General features: G+C 42.4%; 1 protein-coding gene across 1 annotated transcript in view; it reads right to left on the reverse strand.

Moving 5' to 3' along the window:
- Nucleotides 1-16928, reverse strand: part of PRKCH (protein kinase C eta) — a 297109-nt gene that overhangs the window by 167914 nt on the left and 112267 nt on the right. Inside the window, exon 2 of the mRNA XM_077464376.1 lies at nucleotides 11598-11661. Within this exon, the coding sequence (XP_077320502.1) occupies nucleotides 11598-11661 (64 nt within the window). The remainder of the gene's footprint in view (nucleotides 1-11597; nucleotides 11662-16928) is intronic.

Raw genomic sequence — 16928 nt, forward strand, 5'->3', positions numbered from 1 at the left:
GTTTGATGGGCACAGTGGCTGCGTTTGATGACACAGTGGCTGCGTTTGATGGGCACAGTGGCTGCGTTTGATGACACAGTGGCTGCGTTTGATGGGCACAGTGGCTGCGTTTGATGACACAGTGGCTGCGTTTGATGGGCACAGTGGCTGCGTTTGATGACACAGTGGCTGCGTTTGATGGGCACAGTGGCTGCGTTTGATGGCACAGTTTGTTTGCACCCCCCCAAAAATTTTGAGCGCCAGCCACCACTGGATGGGATCATCATTGTGCCCTTCTCCTTACTTGTTGAATGACAGGCTGAGGGCATGTACATTCCAGTTGAATGCCATTTAATGAGGCTGGCTGTTGTTCAAACTGGAGGGCTTATTTTATTTTTAATTTTAATTATTTTAATTATTTATATTGCTACTTATCTTGCTCATTCTGCTTTCAAAATTAACGCCAGGCAAACATCTATTCACACACATATGTGAAATGTTTCCTCTACCAAAAGATATATAATTCTGTGCAGATATTTTTGTGATTCATATTCCTCTGCCAGACAGTACACCCAGAATGGTGTGACAGTACCACCTTCTCTATTACAGTTAAGTAATACAGCAGTGTTACCCTCTCCATAAACCTGCTGACGATGAAGAAGCATTAGACAGTTATCAATTATGCTAATTACCGTATTTTTCGGACTATAAGGCGCACGTAAAAGCCTAAATTTTCTCACAAAATCGACCGTGCGCCTTATAATCCGGTGCGCCTTATATATGACCTGTTGACATCGCTGGAGTTCTTTGGTTAATGCACCCGGAATGATGGCAAGCACCGAATTCGTTTTCTTCACTTGGGCTTTAACAGTATCTGTCAGATGGGCGCGCATGGAGTCACAGATCAATAGGGATGGAGATTCGTGGAAAAAGCCACCCGGTCTCTTACCGTAAACTGACGTACCGTAAACCTCTCTCAGGTTGTTCTACTGCGTGACTGATAGCGATGAGTTTGAAATCCGCTTCGTAAGCATGTCTCTTAACAGGAGCCATTTTTGGGGCAGCGGGTATACCGTAGAAAATGAACGAATGAATGCGCACACCTCCTGACTAAGATGGCCGTAATGCCCAATCCAAGCAGTGCAGCTTCGTGGGCATTACGGCCATCTTAGTCAGGAGGTGTGCGCATTCATTCGTTCATTTTCTACGGTATACCCGCTGCCCCAAAAATGGCTCCTGTTAAGAGACATGCTTACGAAGCGGATTTCAAACTGAAGGCTATCAGTCATGCAGTAGAGCATGGAAATAGAGTAGCTGCGAGAGAATTCAACATTAATGAATCAATGGTACGGAAGTGGAGGAAGCAAGAAGATGCCCTGCGCCAGGTAAAGAAGACCAAACTGAGTTTCCGAGGAAACAAAGCAAGATGGCCACAGTTGGAGGACAAAATTGAACAGTGGGTTATTGAACAGAGAACCGCAGGTAGAAGTGTCTCTACTGTCTCTATTCGACTCAAAGCAACAGCGATCGCACGCGACATGGAGATCAACGACTTTCGAGGAGGTCCCTCTTGGTGCTTCCGTTTCATGAAAAGGCGGAATCTCTCTATCCGCACAAGAACCACTATGTCACAGCAACTGCCAAAGGATTACGAAGAAAAGCTGGCCATTTTCCATACCTACTGCAAGAACAAGATCAATGAACAGAAAATCCGACCAGAACACATTACCAACATGGACGAGGTCCCCCTTACCTTTGATATCCCTGTAAACCGTACTGTCGAGAGAACAGGGACCAGTACGGTATCTATACGCACTACAGGAAACGAGAAGTCATCCTTCACTGTAGTTCTCGGTTGCCAGGCTAATGGCCAGAAACTACCACCCATGGTAATTTTCAAGAGGAAGACTCTGCCAAAAGAAAAGTTTCCGGTTGGCATCATCATCAAGGCTAACCCGAAGGGCTGGATGAACGAGGAGAAGATGAGTGAGTGGCTGAGAGAGGTTTACGTCAAGAGACCGGGTGGCTTTTTCCACGAATCTCCATCCCTATTGGTCTGTGACTCCATGCGCGCCCATCTGACAGATACTGTCAAAGCCCAAGTGAAGAAAACTAATTCGGTGCTTGCCATCATTCCGGGTGGATTAACCAAAGAACTGCAGCCACTAGATATAGGTGTCAACAGGTCATTTAAAGTTAAATTGCGAGCTGCGTGGGAGCATTGGATGACAGAAGGCGAACACACATTCACCAACACAGGGAGGCAACGCCGGGCGAGTTACGCCACTATCTGCCAGTGGATCGTGGATGCCTGGGCGAAGGTATCAGTCACCAGTGTAATCCGAGCTTTCAAGAAGTCCGGAATTATCACTGAACAGCTAAGTACCGGTACCGATGACAGCAACGAGACTGACTCGGATACTGATGAGAATGATGAGAGGGATACGGGCGTGCTTGATGCCGAAATTGCCCAATTGTTAAACTCAGACACTGAAGATGAAGAATTTGATGGATTTGCGGGAGAAGAATAAAGTGAAAAAGTGAGTGTCTGGTTTTGTACGGTATTCACCGGTAACTGAACAGTGTTAAGAGTTATTGAAGAATAAAGTGAAAAAGTGAGTGTCTGGTTTTGTATTTAATTGAACAGTGTTAAGAGTTATTGTTATAGACCATTTTATGGTTATTGCTAAAGAGTTGAATAAAATTTGACTTACAGTACCGCATCCGAGTTGTGTTTCATTAAATGCGCCTTATAATCCAGCGCGCCTTATAGTCCGATGCGCCTTATATATGGAAATATCCATCATATCAGCCGGTCGTTGCTAGTGCGCCTTATAATCCGGTGCGCCTTATCGTCCGAAAAATACGGTATGTTGTTATCATGGCTGCGCAGTCTCTGACCGTCTCCTGTATCATTGTCCACACAATCTCTGACCATTTCCTGTATCATTGTCCACACAATCTCTGACCATTTCCTGTATCATTGTCCGCACAGTCTCTGACCATCTCCTGTATCATTGTCTGCACAGTCTTTGACCATCTCCTATATCATGGTCGCACAGTCTCTGATTATCCCTGTATCATGGCCACACAGTCTCTGACCGTCTCCTGTATCATTGTCCGCACAGTCTCTGACCGTCTCCTGTATCATTGTCTGCACAGTCTTTGACCATCTCCTATATCATGGTCGCACAGTCTCTGATTATCCCTGTATCATGGCCACACAGTCTCTGACCGTCTCCTGTATCATTGTCCGCACAGTCTCTGACCGTCTCCTGTACCATTGTCTGCACAGTCTCTGACCATATCCTGTATCATTTTCCGCACAGTCTCTGACCATCACCTGCATCTTTGTGGTGTAATTGTCTTTCAGCACCCTGTCTGTGGCTCCAACTTTTCATACCGTGTTAGCCAGGTAAGAGTTTGCTTGTCATTACCATAATAAAACTCCTGTATCACTGTCGGCACAGTCTCTGACCGTCTCCTGTATCATGGCTGCACAGTCTCTGACTGTCTCCTGTATCATGGCAGCACAGTCTCTGATCGTCTCCGGTATCATGGCTGCATAATCTCTGACCGTCTCCTGTATCATGGCCACACAGTCTCTGACCGTCTCCTGTATCATGGCTGTACAGTCTCTGACCGTCTCCTCTATTATGGCCGCACAGTCTCTGACTGTCTCCTATATCGTGGCCACACAGTCTCTGACCGTCTCCTGTATCATTGGCTGCACAGTCTCTGACCGTCTCCTGTATCATTGTCTGTGCAGTCTCTGACCGTCTCCTGTATCATTGGCTGCGCAGTTTCTGACCATCTCCTGTATCATTTTCCGCACAGTCTCTGACCATCTCCTGTATCTTTCTGGTGTGATTGTCTGTCAGCACCCTGTCTGTGGCTTCAACTTTTCTTACCGTGTTAGCCAGGTAAGGGTTTGCTTGTCATTACCATAAAACCGTCTCCTGTATCATTGTCTGCACAGTCTCTGATTGTCTCCTGTATCACTGTCAGCACAGTCTCTAACCGTCTCCTGTATCATGGCTGCATAGTCTCTGACCATCTCCTGTATCATGGCTGCACACAGTCTCTAACCGTCTCCTGTATTATGGCCGCACACAGTCTCTGACCATCTCCTATATCATTGTCCACACGCAGGCTCTGACCATCTCCTGTATAATTTTCCGCAGTCTATGACCATCACAGAGCATAATAAGCAGGCAGCTGCACAATTTGATCTATATCTGTGTGCGTGTAACATATATATTTATAATATATATATATATATATATATATATATATACACACACACACCAACCCACCATATGTTTAATATTTGATTAAAGAATAATTGGTTAGACAAATTTATAGAAACTGTGAATTCATGGTTCATAGGATTTAAGTTAATATATGCACATTTATACAGTTAATTTTTATTGTTTTTATAATATTTTTCCCATTATGGGTGTGAATGGGGCCTCATGTCTAAGTTTTGCCTAAGGCCTCACAAAGTCTAGAGCCGCCTCTGGAAAATTTCAAAGGGTATGAATACTTTTTCAAGCCACTGTATTTTGTCCCATGAAGGGCCTGAATTGTAGACCAAATACTGTAGACGTTTTTCACTTGGCTTGTGGTTTCAATGCAACTCTTCGCTGTTTTGTAAGCCTTTTAGAAGAAAGAAGGTTATGAATTTACAAACACACACCTAGCCACAATGCAGAACCCTTTTCACTTATACCTCATTGATGTCATTGACTTTCAGGCACAGTAACCAAAAATATTGATCCAACCCAGAAAATTACCACCTCTTCGGTCTGCAGACTGTGTGTGATCTGTAGTGTATGTGTTGTGGTTGGTTGATCACAACATGTGCTGCATGCGGCTTTCTATATCAGTGTGATATACCACTCACAGGAAAACAGTCTCAGTTAGAATATCGGCATTGCACACGGCGCTGTGAACCTGTGGTCAGTGCTTAGCACAGGAAGTGGATAGAGAGCTGTATAATAAAGAACAGAGTGCATAGAACCATAGTACATAATACCTCCCTATTATACAGCTGCATGCATTTTATAAACACAGTACGATTATGGAAGCAGAATTACCCAAAAATATTTGCTGTAGCACTTGATTAAGTGCATCTTCCCTTACAGTTTTCTCTTAGTCCCCATGTAAAGTCCCACATAATTTCAGTTGATCCTGTTACCAATTAGGTAGTCTAACTAATGCAGTTTCCTGGTATTGTGTGGCAACAATGCTGCAGTGCACCTGAATTCACAGCAGAGTTGGTACTCTCATGTTGGCTGTGCCTTCTTGTACTGTATACTATACAGTGGGATGTAAAACATTTCCCTATTGGAACTGTCACTAGATTTATTCATAAAACTGTAGCTTGTCAATTAGCACCTGGCCACACCTAGTCCTGCCCACTGCTTTCTGGATTGGCAGCACTGCGTCTATTATTGAAATCCTCCCACTGTGGGCTGCAGTGCCTGAGATGGGGAGCGTGCGAGACCCAAAGGAAGGTGGCTTTGGCTCCGTCAGGAGCGTAAAGAAAGTTTTTTGTAAACTTTATGAGGCTGCATAACATAGTAACTGGATTTGGTACTTGTTTTTGTCATACAGGTACCTTGGGCTTAAAGGGATTTTTTTTCCCTCTTAAAGTCAAAAAAAAAAAAAAAATTTGCGTTTAAAATTTAAATGAGAGTCTTTTGACCTCAGATCTCTCAATAATGAGGACCTGTCATGCTTATTTCTATTACAAGGGATGTTTACATTCCTTGTAATAGAAATACATGCGATTTAAAAAAAAAAACTAACTAAAAGGCAGTGTAAAAATAAAAAGTAAAATAATTAAGAAAAAAAATAAATACAATTTTAATCGCCCCATTCCTCCGAGCTCACATGCAGAAGCAAGTCGCAGCCGCATATGTAAATGGTGTTCAAACCACACATGTGAGGTATCGCTGCGATAGTTAGAGCAATAATTCTAGCGCGAGACCTCCCCTGGAACGCTAAAAATGTTGCCTATGGAGATTTTTAAGTATCACAGTTTGTCGTCAATCAATGAGCGCGTGAAATTTGAAAGCATGACATCTTATGGATTGTACTGATTGTAGCCGTATTAGTGCACTTGCACCAACAACAAAAAAAAAAGAGAAAAAAAGTACTGTCTGTGGATCTTTTTTTTGCACCAATATTCACATTTTCAGGACAAAGGTTTTGAGGTGTACGCCCTGCACCCCGAAAGCTTGTCCTGAAAATGTGGATGCTAGTGCAAATAAAAAAAGTATAATGGACAGTATTCAATTTTTGTTTAGAATTTTGTGTGAAAATAAATAAGAGAGAGGCCTACAAACAGGGTTTATCAAGGTTGTGACTGCGACCAGGCCTCCAGAGAAGACAGGCCCTGTCATAGGTGGAAAAAGGGCATAACTGAACAAATATTTTTATAGAGTAAGCTGCTGCTATCACCTATGTTTTCCCACATTTTTCATAATGTATTGCTGCCAAAGCATACCCTCTGTTTCACCCACAATCTTGTTTATCAATGAAGCTGCCCACCAGAATGCAGGGCCAACAGAAAATGTGTGGGGGCCAGAGCTTTGCTTCAATCACCGACATTACCTGAAGTGTCACAGCTTTGCCCATAGGACAGGAAGGTTTGGGGGGGGGGGGGGCTACTGCAGGTATCCATACCTTCAGGTATCTGCACTTTATACCTGCAACAGTATTTTTTTTTAACCATTTAAAAGGTTATTTCCATCTCTAAAAAAATTTTTTTTTAAAGTCAGCAGCTACAAATACTGTAGCTGCTGACTTTTAATATCAGGACACATTCCTGTGCATGGATACAGCGATGTCCTCAACCGAGCCGGTTCTTCGCCAGGCTTTGGGTCCCTAGCACCAGCATGTTGTGACTCCTTGAGGCTTTACAGCTGGCTTCCCACTGCACAATGGTTTTGCTGCGCTTTGTAGTCCCACAGTCTTTTGGGACCTGTGACATGCCCCAAGAGTTTGCGGGCATGGATGGAAGAGAAGAAAGCTTCCAATGAATTTGCCTAGGCAATTTCAGCAGAAGTGGGAGCGGGTACCTGCCAAGCCTCACATTGTTACAGTAGGTGGAGGATTCTTAAAGCGGCGTTCCATCCATTTAAAAGTCAGCAGCAACAAACAGTGTAGCTGCTGACTTTTAATAATCAGACACTCACATGTCCAATGGTCCAGCGATGCGGGTGCACGAAGCTTCACTCCTCTCCCCGGCGCCAGCATTCTAACTGTGGGCGCCCAAACTGTGGCTTCACAACCGGGCACCCTGCACGAGCCACACTGTGCGCTGTGATTGGCCGGACAATCTTCTGGGACCTGTGAAGTGTCCCAGAAGATTGCAGGGAGAGAGGGGGGAGAGGTGATCTTCCTTCCAGCGCTGCAGCACCAGGGGAGGAAGTGGGAGCTGGGTGCCAGTAAAAACAGGGTACCTGCTCTCCCTGCTACCAAAAAAATGACATGCCAAATGTGGCATGTGTGGGGGTCACCAACACTTAAATCGGAAGTTCCATTTTTGAATTTTAAAAATCTGAACTTTCCATTTAGGGTGAAGTTCTGAGGCACAGCAGGGGGCCAGTGCGTCCCTGTTCATACCAGGTGCAAATCAGGTATGAATTTCTGCCTAAATTCGCACCTGATTTAGAGCCAAAGACGCACTCAAAACCCTTTTTAAATGTGGATGGCTGCGTGAAATGGCTCCATCAAGAGTCAGTCACACTCTCCTGTCATGTGAATTGGATGCAGAGAAGTGTGCACCCAGCCTTAAAGATGTACTCCAGCCTTACCATTTTCCCCACAATTTTAGCAAATTCTTTCCTGTGCTGAAATTTACTCCTCTCAATTTCTTTGTATATCCACAACATAACACTTTAAGCTGCAGCAGCCATCTTAAGCCCACCTTCATTTTTTGTTTGAAGAATGTCAATCAATCCCCCTCCTCCTGATCCCCAAGTGTCATTGCCCTCCTTTCACAGCTATTTGCTTGCAGTGCCATCATTTTGTTCCTTAGCATTATAGGAAAGAACACATCTCCAAAATCTCTTGTGACGTGCATACTGCCTGGTTGGCACAGACTTTAGCTGAGCAAGTTGCAGATTGGTTACTTGAATACAAATCAAGCAACTGATTTACAGATTACACGGGTAAAGTATGCAGCACCCAGGAAGAAACATCCATGTCTAAAGGTTGCCGCCGCCGCTACCTTGGCTAAGGGAAACCGACAGTGAAGCCTTGAGGCTTCGTAGCCAGCTGCCTACTGCGTATGCACGAACCGTGCTGCACATGGTGAATGGCCGGGCGATGATCAAAACCAAAAGTACCTTTTCCCCCTAGCTGCCCCCCGAAAGGTTCCAAATGTGCCAGCGGAGGGGGGGCGGGGGGGAGGCAAACCAGTAGAACTTCCCCTCTTGGGTGGAACCCCGTTTTAGCCAAACACTTAACTTGCTATCCATTAAATAATGTAATGGAAACCGAACATGTGTCTATACACCTAGAATATTTTTGCAGATAATTAGTCCATGTGTGAGCCATCACCTAGGCCAAAAGATACTCACCAGTTGAGATGGAAGAAGCAATTGTATGTGAGCTCTCATGCAATCAATTCCAATGCCCTGTGAACATAAGTGGCTTTGCCCATTACCATGGGTGGTAAATTATATTCAAGGTCAAGCCATCTGGAATTGACATTTACAAGTGTCTGACACCCTAATATGATGGAATATGTAACAGTCAATAAGGCCAATAAGAATTTTTATAAGACAACACCAGACAGTTTTATTCGTTTTTTTTCCGATGCCTTTTGGAGCTGCATCAGTTATACCCCCTTCCCCAGTTGCTATACTGCCCTACACCACGGCTTGTGTTGCTTTCTCACAGTTTTGCACAGGGCACATAACCCGCAGCAAGAAAGACAAGACCTTACTTATTGTTTTACAATGTCAAACATCATAGCAGCTATTATAGTTTACAAGTGAGAAATCTGCATGGTTCTTCATTCTACTTAATACAATAACCTATCTGACAACCGCACCCCACCCCTGCCATCTGATCTAGTATTACATGGTATTATGTGGTGCTTCTCACTTGTTTTTATACATATTAGATATCTTTTGTTAAATCATCTTCATAAGCACACACTGTATGTGTATCTTACAAAAAGCTTAAACTTAAATTGAAAGTCCAATAAAAAATAATTTTGTTTTTAAGCAGAGGTGGTTTACAATTTTTTTTTTTTTACTTTTTATTGTGGACTATGGTCTGTTTGGGAGATTTCCCCTCCCTACCTATCCTGGTGACAGTTTTCATGGGAACATTAGCTTTAGGGAAAATGAACAGCAAATTAAAACACCGGTTTCATCATTTTTTTTTTTCTTCCCTGGTTTAGTTAGAAAAAGCTTGCAGAGGGCTGCACCTCACAATGTTAATGCATTTTCAATAAGTCCCCATTGATATGCTCCCATTACAATATACAATAAGGCCTCTTTCACACGGGGCGGATCAGTAAAGATCCGCCCCGTGATGATCCGCTCGCTCAGCGGGGATCGCTCCGTTGTCCCCGCTGAGCCGGCGGCGGACAGGGCGGTCTCCGCACACTGTGCAGGGACTGCCCTGTCAGCTCTCCGCTCTCCTCTATGGGGATCGGATGAGCACGGACCGTCTGTCCGTGTTCATCCGATCCGCTCTGCAGACGGACAGAAAAATAGGATTTTCCTCCGTCTGCAGAATCAGACAGTTGCGGAGGCGGACAATAGCGGGTGTCTGCGGATGCTCATCTGCAGACACCCGCTATCCCATAGGGATGAATGTATGCCCGTATTTCATCCGCAAACGGATGGATGAAATACGGACATATCGTCCGCATGTGTGAAAGGGGCCTTACAGTGTAGTTTTTCATAAGATTTTTATTTTTATTTTTTATCATGAAAAAAAAAGAAAGATAGTTAGGCTCCAGCCAAGTGACTATACCTCGGCTAAGATGATGTCATCAGTCTGTTGCAGGCAAGAGGAAGCATTTTCAATCTTCCCCCTCCCCTACTGATCAGACATCAACATTGCAAGTCATAAGTCTGCAGTGGATGATCTGTGCCAGACATTTGTATATACCTCCTAACCAGAATCTCAGCCTACAAAGTAGATGCCTACACATTATAAAACCTGAACAAAAATGTTCAGGCACCATCAGTGCTGAAACATATATCCAGGTTTTATGCTCCTATGCATAGGCATATGCTCCTATCCAGATGATGTATTTTTCCGTGAAGGCCTTGCATATTTCAGCAGGACAATGCTAAACTGCATACTGCATCTATGACAAGAGCATTCCAGATGCTTAACTGGCCTGCCTGCAGTCCAGACCTTTTACCAATGGATATTATTTGGCACATCTTTAAACAAAAAAAAAAAAATACTACAAAGGTGACTCAGGACTGTTGAGCAGTTAGAATTCAATATTAGGCAAGAATGGGACAACATTCCTCTCCCAAAACACCAGCAACTGGTCTCCTCAGTTCCCAGAAAATTACATAGTGTTGTTGAAAGAAGAGGGGATGCAACACCATGGTAAACATAGGTCTGTCCCAAATTTCTTGAGACATGTTGCGGCCACAATGATCAAAATTATCTTTTTTTTTTATACCTAAAATGGTACATTTTCTCAGTTTAACCTTTTTGCTGCCACAGGCGTTTTTGTGTTTTTTGCACTTTTAAAAATGTGGCCTGAAGATTACACAAATCCCCCAAACACTGTATATTTTCTGAAAGCAGACACCCTACAAAATAAAATAGTGGTAGTTCCAAATTTGTATGTCACACGTGATTACCACAAAGGTGAATTTTAGGGCAAACAAAATACAATGCACTACCCATTTTTGGTTAAATATAAAAGACAAGGTTGCGCTGAGTAAACAGATAGCCAAAATGTCCAACCTTAAGTTTGTGTGCGCCCATGAAATGTCGACAAATGTCAGTACCCTAAATCATCTATAGGGGGACGCTTTGAAAGCCCCCTATAGGCTTCAGTTTTGTGTTTTACAGAAGAGGTTTTGTGTTAGAATTATTGCTTTTCCTAATGTGTTTATGTTCATATGTGCCTATATGTGGGAGTGGGGGGGGGGGGGGGTTTATGTGTTTGTGTGTTTGTGTGTAACTTTTTTCATTACATAGGGAACGAAAAGCCCCCTATGTGATGATTTTTAGGTGTCAGGTTCTCTTTACTGAGACATACAGATCGCATTGCAAAACATCTTTTCCTGGCTAAGCTAGTCAGGAACACCGGGAGCTTGACCCGGAAGTGACGTCGCTTTCTGGGTCACACCAAGGAAATGGCAGCAGAAGGGTTAAACATTTGATACGGTTTCGATTTTCTATTGTAAATAAAATATGGGTTTATGAGATTTGCAAGTAATTGCATTCTGTTTTTATGTCGATTTTACGTTGGCGTCCTAACTTTTTTTTGGAACTGGGGTTGTGAGGCCTGTTTGGTTCCAGGGACAAATCTCCAAAACGTTGGACCTTCCCAGGATATCAGACACAGGTGACAACTACAGTGTTGGACAAGCAATGATTCAAAAGTCTCTTACCTTCTGTGAAGCTCCCTATGAGGGTGATGGCAATAAACACTTTGCCTTCAGGTTCCAAATCAATCTGCAAAAATAAACAAACAATGTTGATATACACTACTGTGCTACTAATTGCTTGTCTGCTTACATTTTATACAAACATCTTTATTAGCTTTCCCTGTGTCACCTTCACAGGTTTCGGGAGTCTTCTTCTATAGGTTAGACCGTTAGAACACACACACAATAACTTCAAAAACTTTGCAGTTTTATTGATACTTTTAATCAAGACAACTTAAATGCATTATAAACTTTTTCCAACCTGCACCCTGTGCTTTTCACCCACATAAGGCCTCAGGAACACTGGGCATAAAACACATCTCTTACAAGCATTTGGCATTTATTTTTTCAGCCTGTAAACGCACTTGTATGTTAGTTTTCGTGTCCAAGCACACATAGGTGTTTACAGGCTGAAAAAGTCCATTGCCATCTCAATTAGAAGAGGAGCGCATGGGCAAAAAAAGCCTGAATGCACATAAACCCGCATAAGTGCATGTTAACATTAGACATGTTCCCATGTTAATGCATTCTAATGGCCAGAATAAACCCCAAACGCGTATGTAAAAAACACGTTTACCATATTTTTTTGGCATTTTTTCCCCTGCCAGAAGAAAAAGGTATTTACAGCAGCTGAACAACAGTGTACATGAGGTTTTATGTCACGTATACACGATTGGATTTTCCGACGGGGATTGTGCGATGACAGGCTATTGGTGGAAAATCCGATCGTGTGTATGCTCCATCGGACAATTGTTGGCCAACTTTCCGTGGACAGGTTTATAAAACTGATGCAGACAAATGTCTGTTGTCGGATTTTTCGAGCGTGTGTACACAAGTACAAACACGCATGCTTGGAAGCAAGGACAAGCCAGAAGCAGTCGGTCTTGTAAACTAGCGTTCGTAATGGAGAATTAACATTAGTGATGCCGCAAATTATGAAATCTCGAAATGCAGCGCACATTCTCTTCTTCTTTAATGGGATAATAATGAAGCTGCTTTGCTGGTGATACTGATGGAGTTATTGCAAACTAATTTTCAAAGGCTTTTTTTTTCCAGTGATATCAAGAATAATATTATTATGCTTCTTTTTTTTTTTCCAAGTTACCATAACACCATTATTCTGTAGTTTATAAGATCAAAGATATGTTGGTGTCCCTTGTCAAATTTGCATTGTATTTTTTAAAAATGTAACTCCCTACTCCCAAACTGTCATTTGAAGTAAAACACATAGCTAAGTATTATTCTACACATTTTTTTTATTGTGCATTAAAAAAAAAAAAGAGAACAAATACCAATAGACATGCTGTCTGCCAATAGAACTTAACCAAAAAGTGCATTCTATGTATCCGAAAATATACCAAATCAAATCATTATTCAACCAAAAAAATAATGTCAAAGCAATAACTCCAAGGCCAATAATAAATAACACGTTATTTCCTGCGATTCCGCAACATGGCTGGTTGACAAACGGCCGTTCAGAAACTAAATGAAAAGCACAAAATGAAAAGCGCGAATCAACACTCACCAAACTTCTAACACGAAATTAGCAGAAGGAGCCCAAAGGTACTAAAGAGCTGAAAAACAACATAGTACGTTACTTTGTTCGTAATTGTTGGCCAACAATTGTGCAGCCGTGTGTATGCAAGACAAGTTTGGGCCAACGTTGGCCAATAATCAGATTGTGTGTTTGAGGCTTAAGAGGTGAATTGATCATGTAGTTTCATAGTGTAATTTGTTGTCCTGTACACACAGTCTGTAGTCAAGTAAATCTTCACATTCTGAGGTCAGAAGCTTCTGTTTGTATTCAAACATGAGGCATGCAGCATGGCACGGAACAGGTTAATGCATGACCCCTGTCTCTTGTGTGAGAACTGACACTTCCTGTGAAGAAACTACATATCCTACAATCCCAGGGTGCATTAATTAGATCTGACCTAGCCACAAACAGATGGGGCATTCACAGAGAGATCACTATGCTGGAGGAGATGCGTTTTCATCACATTTGCACTCCCTATGTAACCCAGAACAAGAAGTTGCCTATCCTTAGATACAAGCTAGGTGAATGAATACATGGACATAGGGGGAATCAATCTGCCATGACACTACAAACTGCAGCCACATGTGAGCCCATCACTGTATGTACTTGTATGAGAAAGTAGGAGCCTGCTCTCCTCCAATGATCAGACTTGTCCTGAACCCCCCCCCCCCAGTCATTCACTGGGAAGCTCGGTGTACTGCTGCTTCTCCTCCCCCAGCTATTATGCAGCTCAGAACAGAGGGAATGTGAAAATGTATAAAAAGAAGGGGGAAAAGGTATTTATAATGTATTTTTTATATCTATACCAAAATGTTTTGCCTTTCATTTCTATTTTAAACTATATGGTTTGTTTTACAAGGTGATTGTTTACAATCACTTTAAATTAGTGGCTAAAATGTAACAATATTCTACTACTCAACAACCGTTCTGCACACTTATCTGAACTGCACATGCCAATCAAACTATTGTGACTGCACAGCAGAGGTATGTTCAGGGTGTGCCTGGAGATCATAAATAGATTATAACTTTTCTTTTCTTCAAGGCTCAACAAGGATTTCATTTTTATTGTTTTTGTATTAATATAAAATCGTCATTGGTACCCTGAAGTTGCAAAGGTCACTTGAGGTTGGGTTCCATGTATATGTTCGAACACAGATCAGTTGCATTCCTGGCCTGTCAGAGTCAAGACATTCTTTTTTGTGACACCCTGCCCAAGTGCCTCATATTAAGAAGAATGCAAGCAAGTTTGGAATAGCAGTACACAATAACATTTTGTGTGAATTTGGGTAAAAGTGCATCAGAAACTTTGGAAATGGTGAGGAAAACGTGTGTAGAAGCTAGGTTATCATCTGTACAAGTGTACACATGGCACAAGGCCTTCAAGGAAGGAGGAGGTGGTGTTGAAGACAAACAACGATCAGGACCACCTCTTCATCAAAAACTGAACTGATTATGGATGCCGCGAGGTCTGTTCTCAACCATGACCAAAAGGCTCACTATCAGAAATAACAAAAAACGGGAATTACCAAGTCATTCAATTGTTCATGAAATCGAGACTCAGGATTTGAAGTGTTTGAAAGACACAATTTTGGTAGTGTGGCCAACGTCCACAGAGCCACTATGCAGGCTCTGAATGCCATCCCACAACTTCTAGGGATGCTATGAAGAATAGAGAAATCGCTGGAACTGATGTGTACACTTTACAAGGTGCATACTTTGTAAATGTTCAATTTTTCAATAAAATACATTTTTAAAATATAGTTCTCATTGCTTTTTTCACATCTCATACGTTAATTTGTTGACTCTGCCCAAGATAAGACATATATATGCAGGTTTGCAAAGGCATTCGGTGCACACAAAGTGGACAATATACTTGAAGTGTTAGCATCTATAGTTCAGCTTTAACATAAGTCTGTCAGAATCCAAAAACTAAGGCAAAAAAAAGCATATCCAGAGCAAAATGACAGCAAGTGTCATTTAGTACACTTTCTCTGAGCACAGGCTGCCATGGATCTGCCCCCTTGGGAAGTGCCATCACACAGCCCGGTGTCAAAGTATTACCACACTGAGCAGTGCAGAAGTGAGGACCTCCCACCATGGAAGTAAATAGGAAGTTCCCACCACTGGACTGGTCAGAACAGCTTTGTGATTTTCTTTTCAGTGCAGGAGGGCTCAAGAAAAGTCTGAGGACTTTTTTTTTTCCCCCTGAAATGTAAGCCATATACTTTCTCAAATACCGTTAGTTACTAGAGGACAGGCCCGGTGTGGCAATAGGGTACACAGGCATTTGCTGGGGCCGCATGTCCTAACAAGAGGTGACTAAGGTGACAGAGAGCGAGCTCCAGAGGGTGAGAACAGCCACATAAAATATGTGATTATATTGAATACATCATGAACCTGACTCTCACCCGAAAGCCATGTGAGCCTCTAGGGTAGTGGTTCTCAACTCTGTCCTCAGGACCCACTAACAGGCCAGGTTTGCAAGATAGCTGAAATACATCACAGGTGATATCATTTGCTGCTCAGTGATTGCAGGGATCTAGTCTGCATCTCCCCAAGGCAATATTTAAAATCTGGCCTGTTAGTGTGTCCTGAGGACAGGAGTTGAGAACCACTGCTCTAGGGAGTGACACCGACTGAGCAGGACTCCGAGTCCTCTCTTCAGCCTCACCAAGAAACAGGATGCCGCCTGTAAAAACCTGGCGGAGGAAGACAGAAAACAGAATCTGTTACACGATGTGCGTAGCCAGATTCTGTTTTCTACTTCCATTTTGGGTCTCCAGGGAGGGACTGACATGGACAGGAATTTACTCTGCTCGAGCAATCCTCCCAATGCAGTGTGCTACCTCTCACTGCACTCAGTAGAGGATGCTGCCGTTTAGTAGAGGGATAGTAGGCCGGTAAACTAGACAGGAGGAGAAATAAAAGATGCACATTGCATTGGATATGCAATACGCTTAGGATACACGATGGACATGGAGTGCAGTTATTTTGTCCTGTGATTTTAAATATAAAAAAAATATATGCCAAAAAATGTAACATATTTTGCTATGTGTTATTGTTTTGAATCGTTCATATTATAAATCTATCATAATAAATGAAAGAAAGAATGCAATATATAAAGTGCTATATCTATATGATATTAGATATAGCACTTTATATATTGCATTCTTTCTTTCATTTATTATGATAGATTTACATAATTCCAAATAATTTATAAAAATTACAGTGACTGAAGCAGGCTAAATATAACCACGTCTTCAGTCACACTGAATCCCACTTTGAAATCGTGCGACTTTAGTTGAAGCCACACAATTTTCTGAAAGTAAAGTAATAAAGTTTTAGGTCAGTGCGACTTGGAAGACATCTGGGCGACTTCATGCACAGATGTATATGCAAGTCGCACCTGAACTTGCAAAGGGTAGTGCAGGAACTACTTTTAAAATCGTTACAACTCCGATGGAGTCCGAGTTGCACCAATTTGACCACTTCCATTGCGGACAATAGGGTGCGACTTGTCATGCAATTTGATAGTTTCGAATCGCATGAGAAGTTGCACCGGTGTAACCAGGGGCTAAAAGACATTGAGAAACTGGTAGTTGTCATCATTTGTAATTTGGTTTAAAAAAATTAAATGCTGCTCAGTCTAAAATGCTCGGGCATATTTTTTCTTAGTATTTTCTAAACTCTGAAAATCACTAAAAAGTTAATTTTTCTATAAAAACCCTGAATACGGTATCTACTCTGAAGAAACACTG

Source organism: Lithobates pipiens, unplaced genomic scaffold, assembly GCF_037356315.1.
Source record: "Lithobates pipiens isolate NorthernLeopardFrog02 unplaced genomic scaffold, aLitPip1_a1.2 Scaffold_30, whole genome shotgun sequence".
In the NCBI taxonomy this organism is placed as follows: Eukaryota; Metazoa; Chordata; class Amphibia; order Anura; family Ranidae; genus Lithobates; species Lithobates pipiens.